Source organism: Actinia tenebrosa, unplaced genomic scaffold (assembly GCF_029948245.1).
Source record: "Actinia tenebrosa isolate PJP-AT-01 unplaced genomic scaffold, QUT_ActTen_1.0 PGA_scaffold0__85_contigs__length_37466705, whole genome shotgun sequence".
Classification (NCBI taxonomy): Eukaryota; Metazoa; Cnidaria; class Anthozoa; order Actiniaria; family Actiniidae; genus Actinia; species Actinia tenebrosa.
This window is the reverse complement of record NW_028292569.1, coordinates 35093985-35121004: the sequence shown is the minus strand read 5'-3', so window position 1 is coordinate 35121004 and position 27020 is coordinate 35093985. Positions and strand designations below refer to the sequence as shown.

General features: G+C 38.8%; 2 protein-coding genes across 3 annotated transcripts; both read left to right on the top strand.

Moving 5' to 3' along the window:
• The first annotated feature begins 33 nt into the window (after positions 1 to 33).
• Positions 34 to 12758, top strand: LOC116303542 (protein SERAC1). 2 transcript variants are annotated; one of them, XM_031713102.2, is made up of 19 exons: positions 34 to 163; positions 280 to 325; positions 1013 to 1155; positions 2898 to 2999; positions 3442 to 3570; positions 3941 to 4059; positions 4578 to 4724; positions 5188 to 5304; positions 5601 to 5763; positions 6147 to 6184; positions 6318 to 6433; positions 6509 to 6623; positions 7134 to 7234; positions 7342 to 7439; positions 7579 to 7630; positions 8559 to 8689; positions 9130 to 9273; positions 9939 to 10065; positions 12618 to 12758. In XM_031713102.2, coding segments are annotated over exons 1-19 (1905 nt in total). In that variant the 5' UTR covers positions 34 to 147; the 3' UTR covers positions 12619 to 12758. The 2 variants fall into 2 exon arrangements, with proteins under 2 accessions (XP_031568962.1, XP_031568959.1); XM_031713099.2 differs by lacking the exon at positions 12618 to 12758 and having other exon boundaries at positions 9939 to 10136.
• Positions 11267 to 18540, top strand: LOC116303543 (uncharacterized). The gene is made up of 7 exons (XM_031713104.2): positions 11267 to 12955; positions 13994 to 14088; positions 14751 to 14907; positions 15726 to 15789; positions 15959 to 16227; positions 17086 to 17272; positions 18338 to 18540. The coding sequence occupies exons 1-7, from the start codon at positions 12317 to 12319 to the stop codon at positions 18415 to 18417; spliced, it is 1491 nt and encodes a 496-aa protein (XP_031568964.1). The 5' UTR covers positions 11267 to 12316; the 3' UTR covers positions 18418 to 18540.
• Positions 18541 to 27020: the final 8480 nt, after the last annotated feature.

Below are 27020 nucleotides of genomic sequence, written 5' to 3'. Positions count from 1 at the left end.
AGGAACGCCTGCTAATAGTTGCGGGAGCAAAAAAAAAACAGTCGCGGGAAAAGAGCAACAAGACTAGAGAAAAATCAGTTTGAACTCCTCTTTTCTCGTCATTTTACAGATTATTATTTAATACGACGATCAAACTTCCGATCAAAAATGAGCTTCCTAAAAAGTAAGTTCTAATGCGTTTAAAATTTGTTCATTTACTTTGTTCTCAATTTTTAGCTTTCTTTTTGGCTTGACTAAAAAAACTGGATTTATCTATGTTTTTCTTTATTTTTATCGTAGGATCAGCAATGTATAATCTGCAGTTTTGGAGTTCTGTTCTACTGGGGTAGGTATACATCATGTTTACTTACAAAAGCATTGTGATGATAATAGTGCCAACCATTTTCACAAAAGCTATTAACAGTTTCTTTGTACGAAAAGCCACTCCGTTTTTCGTATTGTCGCCAAATGATTTCTGGTTGGCACATGAATAACAAAAGCTTATTTCATACGAAGTATCGCGAGGTGATTTACAGGACTGTAGCAAGGTCAAAAATATTTGGATGGAAGAGGGGTTGGGGGGAGAGTGAGCCCCCAAGGCCCCTCCCCTACCCCTGCTCCAGGCCTGATTAATTCCTCAAAATTTAATATATATTTAATATATAAATAAACAATCTATTATTTTTTCACCACAAAATAAAAAAAATTATAAAAGATAAATCAACAATTTTCATGACAACAGTATTCCATCAGTATGCATAAGACTACACTCAAGATATATTAAAATAATAATAGAGTGCACGCACTAAAACCGTGAACATTAAATAGTACTAATTAGTACTATTTCATACAGAATCCTTTGTTTTCTATTGTTTAATTATCACTATTTAGTGCTAAAAATTAGTATTTGTTTCACGGATTTAGTGTGAGCATTTTAATAATCTTTAATGCAATAAATACCAAAATAGGTACATAAATGAAGCTTAAAACAAAATACAAAAAAACTCACATATTTTCTCTGTGGTATTTTTAGATCAAGCATTACATACCTTGGCCTGCTTCATGTTGAACCTAAACAAAGGCATCAAGATAATCTAGATACAGATCACATCTTAGAAGACTTGGGTTATCATAATGACTGTCAATGGAATCTATTGAAGTATATTGATATTAAAGGTAATGCTCTGACAATGTTAAAGGCAGGAGTTCACTAACACTAATTCCTATCTCACAGGGGAAAAAACGGATTCCCATCCACTTCCCAGAGAGAACAAAAATGGGAACGTGGCACTGATTCCCAATGTTAGTTTGTTGGGAATTTTATTTTTCTCTTGGGTATTAGAAGGAAATTCCCAACAATGAATCCCAATGTTGGTGTTTGAATTGGGAATTCTAGGAAATTCCCAACAATTCCCCATTTTTTTCCTGTGTCTATCATTACGAGCCGGAGACCTACTTTTTTCATATGAGATTCCCGCTGGGCCAAACAAAAGGCTGTGGTTTTCAGTGGACAGTCGATGAGACTCGTATGTCAGCAGCTACCTTGTAATAACCAGCGTCAAATAACTTTATCTTCAATATTTTGGGGGCAGTTTCGCACGAATTGGTTGATTAACTTTGTTTATGCTACATTAGTAGTGAATTTTAGAGATGTGGACGTATAGTTTCGGCTAGTTTGAATCTAATAATTGTAATTGAGCTTTTGGTATCATAATACAGTGCGAAAATCGTAAGTTAGTTCGATTTAAGTTGTATTTAGGCATAGGACAAGACCAAAGACCTTTGACATGGTTCTGGGTTCTGAATCCAAGGAATGATGGCTCGTGTTCTATGGACCGGAGCTCATCGAAGAGAGCAAGAAAGGAAAGTAACCCATATGTTTTATAATCATATCATGTCTTTTCAATTCATCCGGCATAGTGTTTTTTATTCAAAATGACGATGTATTATGTTTAACGTGCTTTATAGCCCCTCTGCAATTTCCAGCGCAAAATCTGTAAAATCAAGAGAACGTCCTTTGGTTTACCGGTATATTTCGTAACTGCCAAATTCAAACAACTCGATGATCACATACAAAAGCTGATTAGTTTTTATTGAGAAAAACAGAACCTTTCCCAGTGCTTTCCAGGTGTTGTCGCCCGAAAGCAGTAGAATTACTAGGTGACTCGCCCGTAGTTCTATGAGAGGCAAAATTTTTATCACTACAAGCTGTTTAGTTAATTTATTGTCAAATGATAAAAGTCGACGTCTTTCCCAGTGCTTTCCAGGTGTTGTCGCCCGAAAGCAGTAGAATTACTAGGTGACTCGCCCGTAGTTCTATGAGAGGCTAAATTTTTTATCAAATGATTGGAATTTCGATATGTTTGGAACTAAAACTATAATATTAATAACAACAAAAACAGTACTCCAAAGTTTAGTCCACCTTGTTACTAGCTGTCATCATTTCCTAATCCAATTATCGCCTGGCCTTTGTTTTCTAACCACTGGCAGCCGGATCTCAGATCCGGCTCGTACGAAAAAAGCAGGTCTCCAGCTCGTAATGTGAGGGTGTGAATGGATAGCTTCTTGAAATATGCTTTACCTCACAGCATGAAAAAAATAATTGTTTATCAACTAGTGCATGACCACCAAAGAGGTTAAACCTATGTTTTACAGGAATTGTGGGTTTTTTTTTTTGTATTTGGGTCCGAGCACTCACATATTGTTTAAATTGAAATCCAAATCATATTTATGTTATGGGTATCAAGCGCTTGTCAACACAAGTGAGGTGAGTCCCGAGATGGATTGAATTATGAAATTTCTATTAAGAGTAAAAATGCAGGATTTCTGATTTAACTTGATCCCTATATTCCCTGCCTGAGCCAAAGCATCAATTATGTTACTCAAATGATTACCATTAATCTTATCATGTTCTCCAGGAAGTTGGTTGAACGATCTATTTGAGGATTTCAACATTTCGTTTTGGCAAGAAAGTATGGTTGGAATGTTATCTGCTGATATGGTACATAAGTTTTCAACAGGTGAAGATAATTCCAATGTTTACTGTAAATTATTTAAACCATGATGAAGGTGAAGAGTAAGGCCTTGCTTGGCCTGGTTTGTCAGCTTATACAATCAAATATTCCAATGACTACCTGGCAAATAATTTAAACCATCAGTAACTGGAAAAAGTGACTGGCATCTAGTTATCCCATCATCTTAAACCCCTGATATCTTGAACTTCCCATCATCTAAAAGTTGAGGCCACATTCTATAGATTTGGATCAGCACAAGTTTACCCTGGGTATCTCGAATCTTAGTTATTGAAAGCCTTTTCCCTGGTCTCCAGGATCCAAGAGGTTTGAGATAAAAGGACTCGGGTAGAGGAAGGGTGACATTTTTCCCATTTCTCCAGCCATCTAAACATTGAGCAATCCATAGAAAAATGTAGTCAAAATATTGAGAAAATTCTGACTTTTTCAGTGTTATCATCACCATGGTTATGTGATAGTGGAGGAACAAACAAATTGCTTAAAGTAATCCAACAGTATGGAACAAGGAACACAAGACTACTTATGACAGATGTGATTGCTTCGTTAGATCTTCCTGAGAGTTAGTATCCCTGTTTATCAGCATTTTTATTTGATAGTTTTATGGAAGACATTTTGTAGGGCAGGAATAACCTCACGTTTTCAAGAAAGTTCATTTCCCAAAAGAAATATTGTTTATTGTTTTGACCAACATGGCTGCTGTGAGTGAAATCCCTCCTCTGAAGACAATCTGTTTGAAATAGCAATCAAAAGGTCTAATTTTTAGGTAGCCATCTTTCATTAAATAAGCAGCTAGTTGCATGTTTTATTCTTACCATATTAACACCAAGGGGAGAGCAAGCAAGGGCCTGAAGGTGTCTGCTTAATAGAGGTACTTCATCAAAAAAAGATTTTACAACACATGTTTTTGCTTTTTTCCTGCAAATAAACAGGTGATGATGTTCAAGAGATATTAAGTTCTTGTGATAAGAGAATTCTTGTTGGCCTTGCTAGGCTAGGTTCTGTCGATCAAAGCATTTGGAGTGCATTTGAGACCATTTCAAAAAACAAGGTAATGGCTTTGATTTAGAAAGCAAAAAGTCATCTTTAAAATATTGAGTATGGTTGGTAGGCTTAGTCCTCCTCACTCCTTTGAGAACATTGACCTTTATCATTGTCCTTTGTGTATTGCTGGTAGGGTTTGATGGATGGATGCATGGATGAATGCATGGATGGATGCATGGAAGGGTTGGTAGGTGAGTGGGTGCAAGATGGATGGATGAATGGATGGATGGATGGATGGGTTGGTAGGTGAGTGGGTGCAAGATGGATGGATGAATGAATGGATGGATGGATGGATGGATGGGTGGGTGGATATATGAACAGGATGAATGAATGAATACTTGGATCGGTGAATGAACAGGAGTGGATAGATGGATGGATGGATGGATGAATGAATGAGCTAGTGAGTGAGTGAATGTGTGAGTGAGTGAGTGTATTGTCTGAATTCTCAGTCACGACTGTTATCTTGTTCAGTTTATAGCAGTCTATGATGAAAGCAGTGATAATGGACATTTTTGATTATCACAGAGTGAAGTCATGCTACAAGGACGATCCATAGAGAACCATCTAAAATCTCTCTTGCTATCCTTGCCATTAACTGGACTAGATGCTTGTACAACATGGTTCACTAAGAGTGCTATTCTGACTGGACGATCAGCCAAACAACACAAAAGGGTATAGAGCATGTGCATGTATGTCATAACCACCATCTCGGTTTACAACAACAAAGCATCATCAGCTTCTTTTGTTAGATCAACCAACATGGTGGTTGTTTCACATGGTGGCATACACTGTACTAAAAAGTTAATAACAAAAAAAGAAAGAATCTGAGAAAATGCATTCCTCAAATTCATAAAATATCATTTACTGGAAGTGTGTTTCTTAAATTTAGAATTAGCATCGTTTCATCATTAAAATATTGACGGATAACAAAAATGAAAGTAATGCAGGACTTGCAATACAATCACTTATAAAATCCCATGGAACTTAAAGAAGCAGTGTAAATATTCAGAGTGACCTGAATATTCTACACAATATTTAAGGTTAACCCTGAGCAACAGAGAATTTAAAACTGTGTTATTAAATTGATGTTATTAATTAGCAGAGTTTCATTATTGTTTTTTTAATTTTTTTTCAGTCACTGTCGTGGAGTTTTAGTGGAGATTCTAACTTATCATTTGCTAATAATTTTTCATCAATGCCTCCTGAACAAGTGGAGTTATACTATCTAAAAGCATTATCAAGACATTCCATGGTCAGTAGATATACTTTATAATGGAATAAGCAGAAAGCTGAAAGGATCTAGGAAGTGTGTGGGAGGATGTTAAGGAGAAGAAGATGGCTCAAATATACCCCCCGTAGACCACACCCAAATCTCCCTCAAATGTGCTGCAAGGGTTTTAGAATCTGTCTTCATAATGGGTTCAAAAGAAAATTCGGAGCAGAATTTCTGGACCCAAATGATTAAATCAGTAGATATTCTTTTCAATTTCCTAGGAAGCGGAAACCTTAGTTATTTTTCCTTTTTTTTTTTTACCTCAAATCAACCAGGTACCAAGTCATCGCCAGATAATGGTTGAAAATGGGATTCTTCCCATCTTATTTCAAGAATTACAGCAGCGGCAAAATAACCTTAAAATTAAATGGGAAATTGGGCGCATTCTGGGAAATCTTACTCTAGAAGAAATAACTCATAGTGATATTGTAGACCAAGGTGGGTTACCTTTGCATGTAATTAACTTTGATGTAACTGTGGGCTACCTTTATGTTCAAGCTTTTACCTCTTTTGGGTTACCTGTGGAATTGTGCATAAATTGCAGATGGAGTATCATTCATTTGCAAACTTTGTCATCCCAGTCATATAGACCCCTTGCATCTCCTGAGCAATGGAAACCTATTGTTTTGCCCTCCAAATTGTCGAGCTGCATTCTGACATTTTGCAAGGGGTCCATTGGTGGTAGTTTAAAGAATACTTCTTACTGGAACCTTTTTTTGTAAATATCACTTATGTTGCTACCATATCTTTGTCATTTCACTCTCTTGGGAATGGCTGCCGATTGAATTCAATGTGTTAATGCAATTGTTTTACCTTTTAAGGAATTTTGCCGATTCTCAGATCCTGGTTATTTTCAGAGGTAAATTTTCCAGACCCTAGAATAAAAGAATGAAAATAATTTTAAAAAACTTAACCCAGGAAAACATGATTTATCACTGTAAAGGTTGCACAGATATGGTGATATTTTAAAACTCTCATTTTCTTTCCTTCAGGATCTCACCTTGTCCAGTCATGCTTCACGTGCTTTAGCTAATCTTGACCGTGACTTCACCCCAGATGAATTCTATGAGGAAGGAGTTTATCTCCTACATCCTGACACAAGACAGAGGTTCTTTATTATCATTCCTGTTTTTTTATTCATTTTTCTATCCCTTTCATTTCATTATACCTATTTTATTCACAGTAATGAGATAGCAGTGGATGTGGTCTTTGTGCATGGGTTAAGAGGTGGTCCACTTAAAACATGGCGTCAGGAGGGAACAGGTAGTTTTCTGACAAGAGAGCAATGCTGGCCAAAGGTACATAAGCAGCGAAAAATGTTCTTATCATTTACCATGACTTGTACAACGTGTACATGTACATGTGACTTGTACAACGATGCAGGATGAGAATAAAGACCAACTTCTGCAACATTTTTCATTGTGCACAACAAGTTTCATCGTGTGAAAATGACTTGCAATATTGCTGGCAATGCTGTAATATTTTCTGCAAATAAAGTGCAGCTTCTGTGCTTCCCAGAACTCTGATGTGTGATTACTCTTGCATGTGATAATTCATAGTTTTATGACAGGAAAAATCGCTATGTTCATCAAAACTCTGTTGCCAGTAGTTTTTGCACACAACAGTTGCATATCAGTATGTATGCGAACTTAGTTTTTAGCTTGTAAGTATTTTAGTCTCCTAAGCAGATGCTATTGGTGTTGCCTCAACTTAGACTTATGGTAGATCATTCTTAAGGAGACTATTGAGTATTGGGTGTTTTTCATGTGGTTCTCAGCTGTTCTTACTGACATCTTTTAAACCTGCAGGCCTGGTTAGTAAAGGATTTTCCAAACACCAGAGTCCTTATGGTAGAATATGATTCGTCTTTATCTAACTGGGTAGCACAGTGTCCAAGTCAACCTGAAAGGTAAGACCAATGTTAATTCCAACAACATTTTCTGCAGTATTTTTTTGTGATACCGTTTCAAAAAAGGATCGTATCTAAATAAAACATATTCTGTCATTCTCTTTCAGTTGTTCATTGGCTTCTCGTAGTAAAAAAATCATGAAGAAATTAAGAACTGCCGGGGTCGGAAAGCGACCTGTAATATGGGTAACACATTCTATGGGAGGTATTGTCACACATTCTTTTCCTCTTTATTACAATATGATGTTTGTTTCAAATGTGTGTCCTATCACTGTGCACTTACAAGAAGTTGTAGAAACTGAGTTCAAGGTTATAGTTACAAGATCATTTTTATTGTTTTTAAGGTTTGTTGGTTAAACAGTTGCTGTTGTATGCACAGGATGAACACATGTACAGGTATCAAACTTAGTGTTAATGAATGGATGGATATGTACATGGATTTGAAGTAGATCAATATATTGCATGCGAGATGTGACTGGGATGGATTGAATGTGACTGAGATGGATTGGATGTGACTGGGATGGATTGGATGTGACTGAGATGGATTGGATGTGACTGGGATGGATTGGATGTGACTGGGATGGATTGGATGTGACTGGGATGGATTGGATGTGACTGACATGGGTTGGATGTGACTGGGATGGATTGGATGTGACTGGGATGGATTGGATGTGACTGGGATGGATTGGATGTGACTGGGATGGATAGGATGTGACTGAGATGGATTGGATGTGACTGACATGGGTTGGATGTGACTGGGATGGATTGGATGTGACTGAGATGGATTGGATGTGACTGGGATGGATTGGATGTGACTGGGATGGATTGGATGTGACTGGGATGGATAGGATGTGACTGAGATGGATTGGATGTGACTGACATGGGTTGGATGTGACTGGGATGGATTGGATGTGACTGAGATGGATTGGATGTGACTGGGATGGATTGGATGTGACTGAGATGGATTGGATGTGACTGAGATGGATTGGATGTGACTGGGATGGATTGGATGTGACTGGGATGGATTGGATGTGACTGGGATGGATAGGATGTGACTGAGATGGATTGGATGTGACTGACATGGGTTGGATGTGACTGGGATGGATTGGATGTGACTGAGATGGATTGGATGTGACTGGGATGGATTGGATGTGACTGAGATGGATTGGATGTGACTGGGATGGATAGGATGTGACTGAGATGGATTGGATGTGACTGAGATGGATTGGATGTGACTGGGATGGATTGGATGTGACTGAGATGGATTGGATGTGACTGGGATGGATAGGATGTGACTTTCTACTAATCAATGACATTTTTCCAGGAATATGTGCGACAAGACCAAAGGAATTGTGTTTTACAGCACTCCTCATCATGGATCCTCGTTAGCATCGTACTCTTCACAAGCGCGATACCTATTACTGCCTTCTGTAGAAGTCAAAGAACTGTGTCAAGGTTATTTTTCTCACTTACTGTAAAAGATTTTTGTTACGACAAAAGAAGAATTAACGTAAAATCCCAGTTATAACCCTTGGGCTTATAGGGTTTTTTTTTTATGAGAGGTGGAGAAGATATTATTATATTATTAAATGAATATATTATTATTATGAATCTTTTATCTGAAATCAAAGGATTCAACACAAGATACCAATAGTGGGCTCATAACTACTGGAGGGATATTTGCGTTAGGAGACTAGTGAGCTTATAACCAGAATTGTGCTTCATTTTACTATGAGCTATTAAAACTGAGTCTGAATCGCCTTTGCTCCTAATGGTGTTCAAACCCGACTACCATGTGCTGTCAGCCAGGAAGAATTTTCTTGAAAACTGGCGATTCGTCATGAGACAAGAAATGGTCAAGTGAAACTAAGCTATTTCTTTTTTTACTTTCGTAGGTTCTCCTTACCTGTTGACCCTTCATACTCGCTTCATGGAGTTGTTAGACAAGAAACACTTCGAGTGTCTTAGCATAGGCGAAACGTTACCCGTCCAACTCTCCTGGATGTTGAATTCTGTACTAGTATCCAAGGACTCGTCAGGTGAGTTTCTATATTTGCTATTAATATTGAAACGTGTACTGAGTTACTGAAACTGGGACTTTGGGTCACGGGTCATTCCTTGAAATTGGTATCACATGTGTAGAATTTGTTACTGAGATCTCGCCAGTATTCTTAATTCCAATTCGATGTGTAAGTTAGCCGTGCCGTGACTTTGATCAGGCCAGAGGTTGTTTCAGGGTTCAATCTGTGAGTTAGCCGTGCCCTGACTTTGATCAGCCCAGAAGTTGTTTCAGGGTTCAATCTGTGAGTTAGCCGTGCCCTGACTTTGATCAGCCCAGAAGTTGTTTCAGGGTTCAATCTGTGAGTTAGCCGTGTCCTAACTTAGATCAGCCTAGAGGTTGTTTCAGTGTTTGGTCTGTAAATTAGCCTTGCCTTGACTTTGATCAGGCCAGAGGTTGTTTCAGGGTTCAATCTGTGAGTTAGCCATGCCCTGACTCTGATTAGGCCAGAGGTTGTTTCAGGGTTTGATCTGTGAGTTAGTCGTGCCCTGACTTTGATCAGGCCAGTGGTTTTTTTTCAAGCTTCGATCTGTGAGTTAGCCATGCTTGACCTTGATCAGTGACGGTACCCATGCCCTGACTTTCGTAACCCCTTGAGGTCGTTTCAGTCTTCGATAACAAAGCTTCGTGTGTCTTTTTTCGTAGACCTTGGAGTTGGCCCTTATTTTTCGCTAGATGTAAACCACATTAACGTGTGTAAAGCGAGTGACCCAGATGATCAACGTTATACTTACACTAAGAATTTCATCCAAAAGATACTCAACGATCTATAGTAAGTACAGCAGTCACATCACTGAAGTATAGGGAGTAATATATTGAAATAAAAGTCATACAGTATTGCCATTTGAATCTTTAAAGGTTTCTATATATGATTATTTATAGCTTTCTTTCTCACTCCTTCCTTCCCTCCCTCCCGTACCTCCTTTATCTCTTCCCTTCCTACCTCCCGTATACCAATTTCTCCGCGTCTCCGTCTCTCCCTCCCTCCCTCCCGTACGTCATTTATCTCTTCTCTTTCCTCCCTCCCGTACCTCCTTTATCTCTTCCCTTCCCTCCCTCCCGTACCTCTTTTTCCTTTCTTACCTCCAGTATCGATTCCTCCGCCAGCGTCTCCCTCCCTCACGATTTCTCTCCCTTCCCTCCCTTCCCTCCTTTTTCCCTAGAGTAAAAGCTCAATAATAATAATAACTTTATTAACGTCTCGAATACTTCTAGCCGGGCACAAGCGCCTTACTAATCGGGGAGACAAAGTGTCCCCCACAAACACTCATGGGTAAAAAATCAATTACTTTTTCACCGCTCTTCTTCCTAAAATTACACCAACACTGATATTTTTCATTTTTATCCGCTTCATGAGAAACCAATGTGTATTCTTTTTAAGATAATTCGATTGCAAAAATTGCTTTAATATAACTTTTTTGATACGGCATATTACTTCCCGTTTAAATAATTATAACAGTCCGTTAAATAAGAAAAATAATTTTAAAAATAAGAAAATGATACCGAAACATCAAAGCTAGGCAAAAAACCATTAAACTGAAGACGATAATAACTGCAATAATTTAATCGTGGGTCCAATAGTTTTTTTCAATTAGTTATAAATAAATCTAGAGCCTGTCCCGGCCGCTATTATTTGCTCAGTTTATTTACTCAAAAAAATCTCTTTTCTACGCTAGAAAAGTTCCAGTATGAATTTTCTATAAAGTAAAATAATTAGAAGAGTTGAAATGTGGTTCGCACCTGACCGGCTTGCTTTGAAAAATGGGCAGCCGAATTAGCTCAAAATTTACTCTGATTTTCTAATAAATTCAAGTAAAAAAGGCTCACTTTGTAAACTTCAAACTATCGTGCTGTTCGACATTTATGTTTTCTTTAATCTCAATAATTGAAATTGTTTTTTATTTTTTATTTTTACCAGACAACTGCAAAACAGATTTCTGAGTTAACGAATTAAAGCATATTCCAAAATCTTCTGCTTACATTTAAAAATTGTGTGTTTTAAAAAAAATTTAAATCCATTTTTCTGTGATCTACGTTTGGTGTTCTCTTTTAGTATTTTTCTCAGGTTTCCTATTCATCCAAATTTACTCAGTAAACTTGACGTGCTGCGATACCAAATCAAAAGTATATGGGATAAAAGCAAAAAAAGGCATTTTTTTTGAACATTTCTCAAGTTTAAATGCACATTTAGACTTGAACAGCCGTAGACTTGGGTAGCAGTGTGGAAACCCATTCACGTCAAACCCACCACGCAAAAATTCTAGTGCATTCGCGATTGGCTCAGAGGAAAGCCAAAAAAGTTCTTTGGATTACTTTTTCCTCATTGAAGCAATCAATCATCTCATTCCATGCGTAGAGTTTAATTATAAGTTTTCATAAAATAAACAAAATATTTTCAAAAGGTTTTAGATCGAATTTTAGCGGTTCCCTTGAATCTCAGTCTTGCAAGGCAAGAAATCAAGTACACAGTTGGAAATCCTAAGTAGTTAGTTATAAACATGATGTTATCCATCAAGTATATAACACCTGGATAAGTGAAAAAACATTTGACTGAGTCAGGTTCAATAGTCTTGCAACTTTGTGTAATATTAGTTTAAGTTCTAATTTGTATCCTGACGTGGTTTTGAGAGAAATTAGCAGCGAATTTTTAGAATAATGGAAGATCTTGTATGATTGGCTAAATTTTCAAAAATCCCTATAAATGGAGGCATCTAATAATAATTATGTGGTACGAAGCATTTTCGTGTTGGACCGCTGCAAGGCTAAAATTGTTCTCTAAACGAAAATAAATATTTCATCATAATCACGTGTTATGACGTCCGATCTCATTAAAAACTGCATCAAACATTAATTCAATCTTTATGTGACTTATGTGCAAAAAATATTTGCAATCGGATAAAACGCGTTAATGCACCAGCGTTCCAAACGTGGAAAGTAGCGGTACAACCTTTTAGCGAACGAAACTACAGTCAGTTTGAATTCGAAAAACCCTCGAACGCTAAGAAACATTTCCCAAGGGAGCTATGGCTTTTTCTACGAGTTTGCAAGTATTCGTACTAGTTTACGGATGCATTTTTGCATTTGCCGTCCTAAAAGTCGAAGCTCCATTTGTCTTTAACTTTTTGAACCTGAATCTTCGCGAAAAAAACCACTCGGTCATTGACAAGGAACTGAATAGTCAAGTACCCGATGTATCATTCTCCGACTCGACTGACCCAACCCCTGAGTGTCCTAAGGATATACGTTTAGCTTGGCAAAGAATGCCTCCATTTATTGACAAGAAATCCTCCAGAAACAGTTCTGAAGTTAAAGGTGTCTTTACAGACATCTTGAATCACGCTTTTCGCATCTGTTGTCATCCTTGCGAAGCTAACGTAAAGTACTCTGATGAACAAAACACCACAAGCTCCCTACATGCTCAACTATTCTCCAAAAAAGCAGAGGCCATTCTTCCTGTCCATAGTGACGATCAAGAACTTTACGGTGGCGGACTGCCTTACGTTCAAGTCCTGACTTCACCCGGTTTAATGCTCATCATGAACCAAGAAGACTTCCAGAAGGATGGCCGCTTGAAAGTTTGGAATGCGCTAGCGGGAACCTGGACAGTTCTTGTCCCGTCTATTCTTCTTGTCATCATTGCAGGGATCTGCATTTGGGCTTTGGTGAGTCTGACAACAACCTATGATTTCTTTTAATTTTCCTCCGCAAAAAGTTTCGAGAATCGGTCGAGAAAAACCGGTGAAAAATCTACTAAAATTTATGATAGATTTAACTTTGACTTTTTCAGCATGAATTTTTTTCCCAACAAATAATTATCTTTTTTATCCGAGAATTTTGGCTTCACATTTTTAGTCTTTGGCTTGAAACTGAAAACAAATTAAAATGGATAGAATACGAGGGGATAATTTAATTCCAAGCTTGGATTTTTTTCCGACAAAAATTTGCTTGGCAAGCAAATTTTTGTCGGAAAAAATTCCAAGCTTGGAATTAAATTATCTTCTCTTTTTCTATCCATTTTAATTTGTATATTGAGCCGCACGCTCTTAGTAACCAAAAGACCCCCAACAGGTGGACATCTTTTAGATTTTTCTATTTTTCTTTCCTTTCTCCCTCCCCAGCCCCCTCCCCAGCCCCCTCCCCCAGGGACTTTTGACTCGTAACCAATCTTCCTCGACTAATCGACACGGACAGACAGACGGACAGTGAGCAAGGGAAATAGAGGAACTTAGCTCGCAGTCTAAAAGTAACTTTTAGATTTAAACATGAGCGTTTATCAGGCCTTTGCGAAATGTCTTGACTATGTTGTTCCTGACTAGGACATAAACACAGTTTGGTGGAAAATCGAAAAGTCTGCTATTCTCGTTGATATCTATTGTATTTCAAGATCTATTTCCTTCCTTTGCCTTAAAATTGCAGCAAAAACTCCAGCAGGTTACGGAAATCTATTTCTCCTTGGATAACAAGCCCTCCATCAAGCCAGCAGCAGGCTTTCGACCAGTACCCCAGTTTGTTAATTGAATTCTTGATCTACGTTCTGCTTCGTAATTATATTAGGATCTTGAAATATTGAAACCACAATGTAACCAGATTATGACGTCACACGTTAGCAACTAGTACCCCTGCTGTTCGCAAAGTTTGTTCGCTGTGGCTCGTTATACATTTTTAAACACACAAATGTTGATGATATTTTTCTATTCAAGGAATTTCACGCCAACCAGGGAGAATTCCCGAAGGAATTCCTTAGCGGTGCATCGAATGGAATATGGTGGTCCTTTGTCTCCATGACAACCGTTGGGTAAATAAAGTTAAGATAAATTACACTTACGCGAGTAAGGAAGGACCATCAATTAGATAACTGGTGGGGGATTTGCAGAAATTCCCCCGAAAATATCGAGCAAACACTTTAAGGTGGCTCGATTGGGTTTTCTCGGCTTTCTACCTTGCGACTTCAATTCGCGAATATGTGGAGGCAAACAATTGTTTGGAGGGGAAAAACATTTTAGAGGTGAAACGTGAAATTTTCGAATGAGCTCGTTTTTATTGAATCAGAATTATATAATATAAAACTGCTGTTAAGTGTTTGTGTGTCGGTACTGACCTACAGCAGTTAACACGTTAGGATATGCCGTAACATTATAAGATTGGTTCTCCTGTGAGTGGGAAACATAAGGTACTGGACTTACAGCACGTACAGTTACAGTACGACATGCTGTAACATTGAAATAGCTTCCCTTAAGAATGGATATAGCATGAGTGGGACTTACGAAAGTTATCACTCGATTTCGGAGCTCTACTGTTTCAACTATGGTACAGATATATGGATGGGAAGTCACTTAATCCCTTAACTTAACGAAACAAAAGTGTATATGCAATCAAATCAGTTTTACAGCGTTATATCTATTACATATACTAGAGATTTAATATGTTGAACGTCTTACCTTGAAGTTTCTCTTTTAGGTATGGAGACAAGTCACCCAGGACGTTTTTTGGCCGTTTTTTTGGAATGGTTTGGATACTCTTTGGTCTGGTTATATGTTCCTTCATGGTTGCCACGCTCGAGTCTGCCTTGACTGTTACGTCTATGGACAAGAAAATTGAGATTTTTGGTAAAGATGTAAGTATTCTGATTTGAGCAGAGTTTGTAAATTTTTATTTTATTTTATTTTTTATTTTATTTTATTTTATTTTATTTTATTTTATTTATTTTTATATTTATTTATTTATTTATTTATTTGATTTTTTTATTATTTGAGCAGAGTTTGTTGGGCTTCTTACGACCATAACTCGAAGGTTTTTCTCCTAGGCTTCCTCTTTTGATTAGTATATATTTGCAAGAATTTCATATCCGACCGTCCAACAATGGAGATTTTTAAAGATAAATACAAGATTTGGTCTCCTGACTGTCCAAGTTTAATAAGCATTAATAATTCATGATAAACCAGCTAATCAATGGGCTATTTTTTTGGGTCACATGATGCTACTTGAAACCTGGTAGAGTCCTGTGAAAGGACTGAATTGATTTTGTTCAAGTCCTTGGACTGGATCAAAATTAATTCAGTTCAGGGACATATCTGTCCCTTGAGTCTTTCAATCCTAAACATACAACCTCCCGAATTATCAATGAGTATGAGATGTCATTTCAAAGCCTCCAAATCGGACTGGACGGGATTTCAAGTCCTCGGCAGGACTGGAACTAATTGCGCGGACTTGAAATCCCGTCCAGTCCCCATTGTTAGCCTGCTTCACATCCGGAATTTTCGTATGTGACGCAGGCTACTCATTGTCGGCTTTGAAATATTTCTTCACAAGCTTTTGTGAAACATTCCCATTTTCCGTTGCTGCGGTAATCAAAGATGCCCAGTTTTACATACAGACATCCTCATGTTCAAGATTTTTTGTGAGTAATAATGATGTTATATGTTTTGTAAATAGATTGCAGTACTAGAGAGAACCGAAGCGTACATTGAGGCGGTGCATCAGGGAGCCAGGGTGAAAGGTAGTCTATTTTTAGCCCATTTTGTTATTTCTCTTTATAGAATATATGAGATATAACGAGTGTTTTGATTATGGAGCACTAGAAGTCATGTGCGCCGCCTTTTTTCTTTGGCTCAAATAATAATCATTAACTTTTTTTAGATTCTCACTCTTTCATTTTGTCCTACCAGTGTTTCCTAGCTTCCACGGTGCCTATACCTCTCTTATCAACAACCAAGTCTTCGGAATCCTCGAGGAGATCCCGTTTGGCATCGATCATCTCAACTCCATCAAGGACTCTCGCCTGGTGATTTCTCGTCTTTATATGCGGGATATCTCATATGGATTGGCTCTGGACATGTTTTTTCCTCTCCCGGCCACTACTTGCTTGAGACGGCTGTTTAAGTATAGAACCAAGGACATATCTGAAATCCTGGAACATTACTACTACAACGTGATGGTGAGAAAACGAACAGATATGATTATGAAGGCAATATGATTATGATGGTGGTGTTCGTGGTGTGATGCTGTACTGATGGCGTTTCTGATGGACGCCAATGATGCTGATGATGACGATAGTGGTGCATGATGATGTCACCGTTGATAATGATGATGGTAATAGTGTTGGTGGTGGGTGCGGATGATGTTGCTGCTGATGACGATAGTGGTGCATGATGATGTCACCGTTGATAATGATGATGGTAATAGTGTTGGTGGTGGTTGCCGATGATGATGTTACTGCTGATGACGATGGTTGTGCATGATTATGTCACTGCTGATGATGTTGATTGTTAGGGTGTTGGTGGTGGGTGCCGATGATGGTGTTGCTGCTGCCGATGGTGATGACGATAATGTTGATTCCGCTGCTGTGTCTGCTTATGACGATGATGGTGCATAATGATGTTGGTTATGCGGCTGCTGCTGATGGTGGTGGTTCATGATGGCAATAGTGTTGCTGGTGGGTGCTGATAATGCTGTTGCTGCTGCTGATGTTGGTGCCGATGATGGCTTTGCTGATAGTGACAATTATGTTAGTGTTGGTATTTGGCGCTGATGATAGTGTCTTTCCTGCTGATGGTTGTGGTGATTATGTTGCTGCTGCTGCCGATGATGATGATGATAATGATGATAGAAGTTTTGGTGGTGGGTGATGAAGTAGCTGCTGTTGCTGATCATGTTGCTGTTGCCGCCGATGATGATGATTATGATTTTTTCGAAATCAGCGTGGGTAGTTGGTGATGATGATACACATGTTGACTTCATTATCAATCATCTTCCTGGAACCCTTTTCTCAAACGATTAATTCTTGTAATAACAGGATGTCAGAAGATCTGCGGTGGTACACGGTGAAGAAGACGAAGCCGTCATTCCTCTACTCGACGTTCGGTCGCCGTTCTACATGCTCCTCTTGTATGTTCTAATGATATGCCTCGGCATCTTGTTGGTTGGGGGCCTCATTCATCAGTTTATGGCATCGAGCAGACAGTGCAGAAGAGCTCAGCCAGGTAAGGAGAACAACTTGTTCCCTCGTTCATCGTCTCCCTTTAATCGATAATAATAAAAAAATAATAATTCAGCGACTAACATTAGATAATGATCAAGCTGGTGGCAGTGGTGATGGTGGTGGTGATTGTGACGATGGCGGTAGTAGTCGTGAAGATGAAGGTGACTGATAATGTTGATGACGTTGGTGACGATGATAGTGATGGTCATGGTCATGATGCTGATGCTGGTGATGGCGATGGTGATGGTGATGATGATGGTGATGGTAATGTGATATCAGTACCTATAATGTGATGAAGGTAACTGATGTTGATGCTGGTGATGGTGGTGGTGATGATGCTGATGCTGGTGATGATGATGGTGATGGTGATGATGATGGTGATATCAGTACCTATAATGTGATGAAGGTAACTGATGTTGATGCTGATGCTGGTGATGGTGATGGTGATGGTGGTGGTGATGATGCTGGTGATGGTGATGGTAATGTGATATCAATACCTATAATGTGATGAAGGTAACTGATGTTGATGCTGATGCTGGTGATGGTGATGGTGGTGGTGATGATGATGATGATGCTGGTGATGGTGATGGTGATGATGATGGTGATATCAGTACCTATAATGTGATGAAGGTAACTGATGTTGATGCTGATGCTGGTGATGGTGGTGGTGGTGGTGATGATGATGGTGATATCAGTACCTATAATGTGATGAAGGTAAATGATGTTGATGCTGATGCTGGTGATGGTGGTGGTGATGTTGATGCTGATGCTGGTGATGGTGATGATGATGGTGATATCAGTACCTATAATGTGATGAAGGTAAATGATGTTGAGGCTGATGCTGGTGATGGTGGTGATGATGATGATGATGGTGATGATGACGGTGATATCAGTACCCATAATGATAAAGGTAAGTCGTACGGTGTTGATGAAGGTAAATGATGTTGATGCTAATGATGATGATGGTGATGATGATGGTGATGATGATAAAGGTGTTGATGATGGTGGTAATCATATTTACAGGAATATGACCCCAAGTGACTCTTATCTCATTTGTCATTTTTAGATCAAGACGAAAGGAAGGTATCTTCTGTTGTACCTTTGAGAAACTTTGCTCTCGATGTCATCGAAGAAAAGAAATTCTAAAATACACAAGCCTTGCATTCGATGCACACCGCTGTTTTTGAAGACCACAGAATTATTTACGCAGGCTTTGAGTCTCGTTTATGAGTCAGCTTTTCACAGATACCATTAAGGCTGCGTTCATAATTTATGGCGGGGGGGGGGGGGGGGGGGGGGGGGGGGGGCAGGTGGAAATTTGAAATGTCCAGAATAATTCTTAAAACCCCCCCTTAAAGTCATGCAAAAAATACGATCCCCCCTAAGCAAGGCTTGTAGCTTCTTCCAACAATATTGTGCATGCCCCCCCATTTTTGTGATAAAAATTTTCCCATCCCCCAGTTTTTCCTAACAAAATTTTCCCGATCCACCCTCAATTTCACCTGCCCCCCCCCCCCCCCCCCCCCCCCCCCCCTCCTCTGCCATACATCATGAACGTAGCCTATAAGTCTGTGGGATTTCAAAACATTGGTATTATTTGACTTGTACATTCTTTACATTACAGAACTTTTGCAAATGATTTGCTCTTAAACGAGGCTAAACCTGTACGATTAAGTCTTTAGTCATAGAATACAGCGGTGTTTCTCTTGGCATCATACTATACACAGCACAAGCAGCTGATCTGAAATAGTGACGTAGAAATGACATCACTGCAAAACGGAGGTGTCATCATTAATCCTGCGAAAATTGACCAGCAAAAAATAAAAACATGTCCGCCATTGCGACAAAAATATAAGACCCATCAATAATTGTGTCACTGTTACTTAGCAAATAGACATCAGATTTTTATGTGTCTGTCCTCTTATTGACGATAAATTGCGTCATCACATTGTCAAAGTAGTGTGTATTCACAAGGCGTAGCCGAGTCCAAGTGGCTCCGCATACTACTTTGACAATGTGATGACGAAAGTTATCATCAATAAGAGGACAGACACAAAAAACTGATTTCTATTTGTTTTTTACAATAACAAGAACGATAAAAACTTCTCATTTTTAGCGATCAAAACAACCAACGGAAAGAGCGCGCGCTCATTGACGTCAGCTTTATCTGTCTGTCCTCTTATATATTGATGATAAAAAAAATCCAATCAGCGCGCGAGAAATTTGTAAGTTATTGTAAAACAAGGGCTTGAATTAAGGCTTTTTTATTTGTTAGCCTGGAAATTCACGATTTCAAGAGGAAAAATGACACCGCCAGTTTTGCAAATTTTCTCGATTCTCATTGGCCTTTTTTTTCAGATCAGCTGCATATACGCCATGTTTTGCTACATTCTTATCACATTGATAAATAGATCTGATAGTTTTTATAGTTCTGATAGCATGTCGTATAACCGTTAGAGTCGCTTCTTACAGGATGATTGAAATGCTTCCCTAGATTTGCATGCCTCGGCGACACAAGAACAAGCAGTTACGATTAGTATGATCTGATAGCTGAGTTTTTGGTAGCATCTCTTAAAACCTTGCAGGAGGTTCGAGTTGCTTTTTCAGGCCGCGTGAAGTGCTTTCCTAAAACGTGCCTCAGGAAAACAAGCACGAATGAACAGTTGCGCAAAATTTAGTATGTTAGATGATGCAGTTAGTCGTGAAAATTCAGTCCAAGTACCTCTGACACATTTCTATTAGCTTAGTCATTTTTAGTAATGTGTAACAGCCAGGCTTTTACCTTACATTGGCTTAAAGTGCGCGCGCGTTTTGATCGTTTCAGGTGACAATGGAGCCAATAACTGTTGCATTAATCAAAATTATTGCTAAATATTAATGCTTTAGAAAGAGTATAGATTCTTTGTTAAACGGTTGCGCATGAATGATACATGAATATGCATACAACCCAAATAAAGAATCTTATTTAATCTTATTCTGCGTTTTCTGCATGAAATGGGAACTGAACTTTAGACCCGAGGTAAAGAGGTCTATAATGTAAAAACTACCAACTTCTTATCTTATGAATAATCAAATGTCATTTTAGCCGCCCGTTAGAACTAATAAAGCAGCTAGCTTTATTAAACCAGCACGAAGAGATCGATTACCAGCGAAGTCGAAATTAATATAATTGGTTTCGTTGTCATCGAAGCTATTTATGAATGCCGCTGTACGCCAAGCCTTAAGCTAAATAACAATTAGTCGAATTCAAATACTGCTATATAACTCTATCATCGATGCTGGGCGTGCGTTCTGATTGGATGAGCTACTACTAGGTTATAAGTTATAGCTTATGCGTCAATAACCCATTTGGGCTCAAGGACTAATTGCTAATTATCTTTCGCCCTCATGGTGAGACCGAAAGTCAAATTGCCCATTTAAAACCGCGTGACAAAATTCCCCTGAGAATTGTTCTTTTATGATGAACATTCTAAAATATAACAGTTACCTCTCATGGTCTGAAATGGTACAACGAAGAGGTATATTAAGATAGAGTCCATTTAACTTATTCAAAGCCCTACAGCAAGGTCAATTAACACGTTAACATCACTTTGAGTGTATTTCACTGTCAATCTTAATTAATATTTCAGTCCATATTGATGCTACTTCCATTAAACTTCGGTAAAGTCCGGTAATCATGAATAAGCATAAAAGTTGGTATTATAGATTTCCTTGTTTCCAACTGAGTTGACTGTACTTGGGGGGAGTGTATCCAACTGAGATAATGACTTGGTTCTGCACCGGCTCATATTTAGAATGATAATTGTGTCTTTCAAGAACTTTTAAAGAACTTGGGACATGATTGGTTATGCAGAGCACCCACTTTGTACATGATTGGCTATGAGTACCTCTTGAATTTGGGCTATCAGTTGAACTTTTAAAGAACTTGGGACATGATTGGCTAACAGACAGCACCGCATATTCTTAAGAGCCTTTTTAAATAGCCACCGATAATAACAGGTTATCCGCAGGCAATCGTCGTGTTCCAGAACGGTCCAACGCAAAAATCCGAATCAGCCATGAGTTGTTCACAGTACTTGTTACTTTTCGTCACGCTCTTTGTCTGTGCAATAGTGACTTTGGGTTTTGCAGAAGCTGCAAACGTACCCTGCCATCGGCTTTTTGCCGATCTGAAAAAACCAAATGGCAACTGTGAGAAACCAGTACCACCTTCAAATCCATTCGGAGCAATTCACAGGAAATGTCAGGAAAGGATCAGACTTTCTTGGTTGCAAAGTCCACCTTTTATTTCCAAAACCAACAAGGAAGATCCTCAACCTGTAGGAATCTTTGTAGATTTGCTTCTGTCATCCATGTCGGTTTGCTGTCGTCTTGAAGGAAGCGACCCACCAAGTATTTCCTACGACGCCCGACCAGCCGACAGCCTCGAGTCCCTTCTCATGAAGATGTATGATAATGAAACCAATATTATTCTCCCGGTTAACACCAATCCAGGGCTTTATGAAGAACTTGATTTTAAACCAAGTGAAGTACTATTCTCGCCTGGAGATGCTCTCTTAATCAGCAAGTCCCACCAATATGAACAAAAACAAAGTGCAGCATGGAGATCCTTGGTGGAGGTAGTACCGATTCTTCTTTTATCTGTTCTGCTCGCGGCAATAGCTGGGATCTGCATATGGGCTTTGGTGAGTAGTAATAATACTTTATTCTTCTCAAAGAACAAACATCGTCCCTTCTTTGTTCTTCTTCCTTCTTTCGTTGCTTTCTTTGTTTGTTTGTTTGTTGTTATTGTTTTTTGTTTTTTTCCCCTTTTTATTTTTTGCTCGTAAACCTTGTAAATGTGCTTGACGGCAATTAAGTTGCAGAAGGTTTTCGATAAATTAGCTGAAGCTGACAAAAAGGGCGGCAGACACAAATTACATTATAATGCTTGTCAAGGGGTAGAATAATTTCCCTAGAATTGATCCCATTCTCTACGACTTTACTAGCTCCAGAAAACTTTTAGTACAATAATAGCCAATACAGGGTCGTCTACATGCTATTGCAACGGCCTGTAATGACGTATGCCACATGCCACATACGACTTTTCACAAAACGTTTTTAAAAAATTCAGGCAAGTTTCTTATAACGATTAAAGCATGCGTTAAATCCATTTAAATGCGTTTTTAAGTTCGACAAATTCGTTGTATCTAGATAGTCCGCACGTAAGCACACGTTGACAAAGGCCAGAGTCACTAGCTGGGTGTTTTAGCATTTGCCATATCAAGCCTTTATAATTTATGCATTGCTCTATAATTTATGCATTGCATTCCTTGACGCGACAAAAGTTTGACATTTGAATCAAACCCGATCTTCGGTCATTTTGTGCGAATGACTCAGTCGAATTTACCGACTTTCTGCTGCACTTAACCACATCTGAAGAATTCAATAGTTTAGTTTAGTACCTATCATGAACGAAATGCAGCTATTAGATTCGACGCGGCAAAGGTTCAACGTCTGAGCTGAACCTTACTTTCGACATTTTTGGCCACCCTCTTTCTCCCTTGTTACAGCACTTTTAATACCTGCATATGTCTATTGTTGATAGGATACCAAATGGAACTCAAAACATTTCCCCCGTCCTTTTTCCAAAGGAGCAAGCGAGGGTTTCTGGTGGGCTTTTGTTACTATGACAACGGTTGGGTGAGTAATTATAAGCACGTTTTTTTTAACAATGCAAGAGCGTCAGTTTAGGGGAAAAAATGACAAAGACAATATGAAAGAATCAGCCTCAAGTAAAGTCATTTGTCAGTATAATTGAAAATAAAATCAATATTTGCATATTTCTGCAATTTGCACTAATTTGCATTACGGACCTTGAGCATGCGCAGAGGTTTTTTTCTCTCGTGTCCTTCCTTTTGCGCATGCTCGATCTGTATCAATGCATATGTGCATCGTAAACAATTCAAAAAGAATGGATTTTAAAGAGTACTTACTCGTTTTGGTTGCCTGTAGGTACGGCGACAGAACACCAAAGTCATTCCTAGCCCGAATATTTGGTATTTGTTGGATTATCGCAAGTCTTGCCATATGTTCCATCATGACCGCCTCAATCACAGCTGTCCTGACATCGATAAATGTAGACAAGGACGTCGATATTGTTGATAAAGATGTAAGTAGGCATGCGCCACATCTACTAATGGTGTACTGATATAGTACTTCGCAGTACTAATGATATACTAATAATTCATGAATAGCTTGAAATTGTGATGGATATTTGATCATTTTTCAGCTAGCCGTATTGAAAGACAGCTTATCGATAGTAAATGCAGTGAAGAACGATGCAAATCCAAAACGTAAGATATTATTTGATTGGTATCTGTGAATATTTTAACACTGAAGAGGGGACCTCTGAGTAAATGAGTCTGTAATCAAGATACACATCTACACAGCGGTATTTTACCAATTCGAATAAGACTCTTCCAAATGAATGAAATTCATAGTGCACTTTTGATGTAAATACATATATTTCAAAAAAAGGTTGCTGAGGGTTGCATGTTGCATGTTGCATGCTGCATCTTGCTTACTAAGCCGAATTGTTTTATATGCATATATGTAAATAAGGTCTGGCAGCATGTAAGAAAATATACTGCATGGAAAAACATACAAACAAAGTTTGGTAAAATTTCATATCGTTGTGACCTTATAGTGCATTTCGGGCTTCATATGCAACATGCAACAAAATCTTTATCAACCTCTTTAGAAATAGCTGTATATTAGCCATTGCGAAAGCGAGGATAAAGCTGGGACGATTTTGCATTGCAGTGCATCGTGGTACTGTTTTAAGTGGACATTTCCAAGACAGCGTCTCGACCCAGTTTTTTCTTCAAAATTCTTCTTTCCGCAATGGCTAAGATTGTTCAAGCTTATCAGGTAATTAGGCTATTGCTATCGTGGCAGTATAAATATGACCAATCTGACTATGACTATGACTTCCGCTCAGGTTGTCGAAACGCCAGTTACATCAAACAGTCCTTCTCAGAACTACATCCACCCAGATGATCACAATACTTCGACAAGCATTGTTCAAGCTATAAGCTCTCTAGAGAAAGTTATTTATTCTTTTCTCTTTAGTCTTTAACGATTTTGATTCAATGTACGACGCCTTGAACAAAGGACTTGTGGAAGGTATCTTAATGGAAATGTACGGTGCATCTTACGCCATCTCAAAGAAGGACGATGACAACCTCCAGCTGGGCAAATTATATCCCAACCCGAGACACATCGGCTTTGTTGAGGTCAAATATCCTGTATTTGACTCTACGGTTCGAGACTGCCTGAGAATGGTATTCATTTCACGTGAGAATGATGTCTTTATGACAGTGAATAGGTTTATTCAAGACGCCAAGGTAGGTACGGTGGTACCTTTGTAAACTGGTCTCGATGAAGTACAGCGGTTTTCGCAAGTGTAGGAAAGAACGGTGCTGACTTATAGTGCATAGAGCAGTTTCCGTATGACTGTGAAAAGCTCATTGCCGTGAGCGTGACGTGACGTGACCGTGATGCTTTCTAGAATTTTAATTGGCTGATTTTCTTCACGCGCAATGTGATGTCTGGGATTGCCGTGACCTTGGCGTGACCGTGTCCACGCCATGTTCATGCCATGTTCCGGGTATTTGATTGGATGGAGAATAAATTCTCGTGCAACGTAATTGGTCTGACGTATCGCTTGCCGTGTCAAGATCGGACCGAACATTTCACGGTCATACGAAAACTGCTCTATAAACACGGTACGACCTGCCGTAACATTGAAATGGCTTCCCATTGTCTTCTTGACAAGTAAGACATTCCGTAATTCAACAGGTAGTTAGGGCTACGGTAAGATACGGAACGGCTACAGTACAACTACGAATTTGTCGTATCGTTTCCCACTAACACGAACACCGCTCTACAAAGACAGAAGAACGTGTCAGCGAACGTATTTAGGCTGCGTTCATAATGTATGGCAGAGGGGGGGGGGGGGGGGGGGAGCAGGTGAAATTTAGGGGGATCGGAAATTTTTTTACCAGTAAAATGGGGATTTTCAGAGGATTGGGGAAATTGAAAATTTTTTAGAAGAAGCTACGAGAGTTTGCCCGGGGGGGATAGTTATTTTTTTGGGGACTTCAAGGGGGAGTCTTAAGAATTTTTTTGTCATTTAAAGATTTCACCTGCCCCCCCCCCCCCCCCCTGCATAAATTATGAACGCAGCCTTAAGGATTCCCATGGACTCATGAAAAAGTCATATTTTTGTCGTTGCAGAAGAAATCAAAATTGAAAAGGTCCATGCAACACGACATCGTGAGCCTGGTGAACTTCGACTCACCAGGGATGATAATCATCATCGCTTGCTTTCTGTTACTATCTCTTTGTGGAGTTCTTGACCAAGCCTATCGAACGAGACGACAAACAAAAGCAAAAAGCAAGGAAGTCGAGTTAGTAGAACCCAAGGAAGTGGATCCGGAGCTTTCAGAATAAGTGAGTTGTTTACGTCTGAGTTAAATCTTCTCAGTCCCTACACATTATTACTAAGGGAGCATTCATTTTTAGGAGAGAAGAGGGAGGGGGGGCAGAGGTATACCAGCAATAAACAATAATGTAATATCTTTAGACCCTCGCCTTTATTCTGACTGCATAAGAAAGTGACCCTACCCTCGAAATTTGTTGAATTCTTGTCCCTCCCATTTATGTAGTATGACATATTTGATGACCCCCAATTTTGACTGAGTAAAAATTTAACGGCCCTCCCCTGGATTTCTCCGACCCACCCCCCTCTCCTAAAAAATAAATGATCCCTAGCGCTTGTGATTGTAAACTAACCATCCTCAGTGTTCGATCTGATCTAATTGAATTCCTATGTTTCTTACAAACAGAAAACCATGCATGCACCAACTTTCTTCAAGACTTAAATGAGTCCATGCAAAGAAGAAAAGTAAGGGATTTACAAATGTAAATCATTAACGAGAAATAAATAACAAATCTTGCAGTAGAAGGTAAAAGCATAGAATGGATTAACTATGGTAAAAGTAACAAAAAATCATTAATCGTTATATTAAATATCTATACATGTAAGCTTCAGTTACTTTACTCAATAAAAAATATATCCAGAAACTCAACTTAACAGAACGTACTCTTTGATTGAGTGACCACGAACCAATCAAGACAAGGCTGGACTTGATTAAGTACAGTAAATGTATCAACACTCATCAAGCCATTTGTTCGCGTGACCATCATTTCTTTATCCATTTTTGGTAAGCTTACCTTTTTGAAAGTGAACATAACTTTTTTGGTGCTTTTTCCACCATTTAAAGCTTTTAAATGTCGAAAATATGAATCAAAACTTGCAGATGTTACAGCGAAGATTAAAGTCCACCATCTTGAATCTAACTTAGAAACCTGGCCTTTGACAAAGGAAGCCCCGAAAAGTGTAAAACAAAACCACAGGGATCCAACGCGAATGTCAATATGAGTTACACTTTGCGAATTGGAGAAACGTATATTACTGATCGAAATTAGCCTTTCAAAGGTGCATAAAAAGCTAAATAACTCACTATCAAAACTATAGTTCATGGTTAGACAAGGAGGCTAATCTGTGTCTAGAGCCGCGTGCAGCCACCTCTTTCCCGCCATTTTCCCATATTAACTTTGCTGACGTTAGCGACAGAAACACGTCCATTGACAACATAAAATGTTTACTTTTTGCAATAATGTCAATAAAAGTTTAAAGCCAG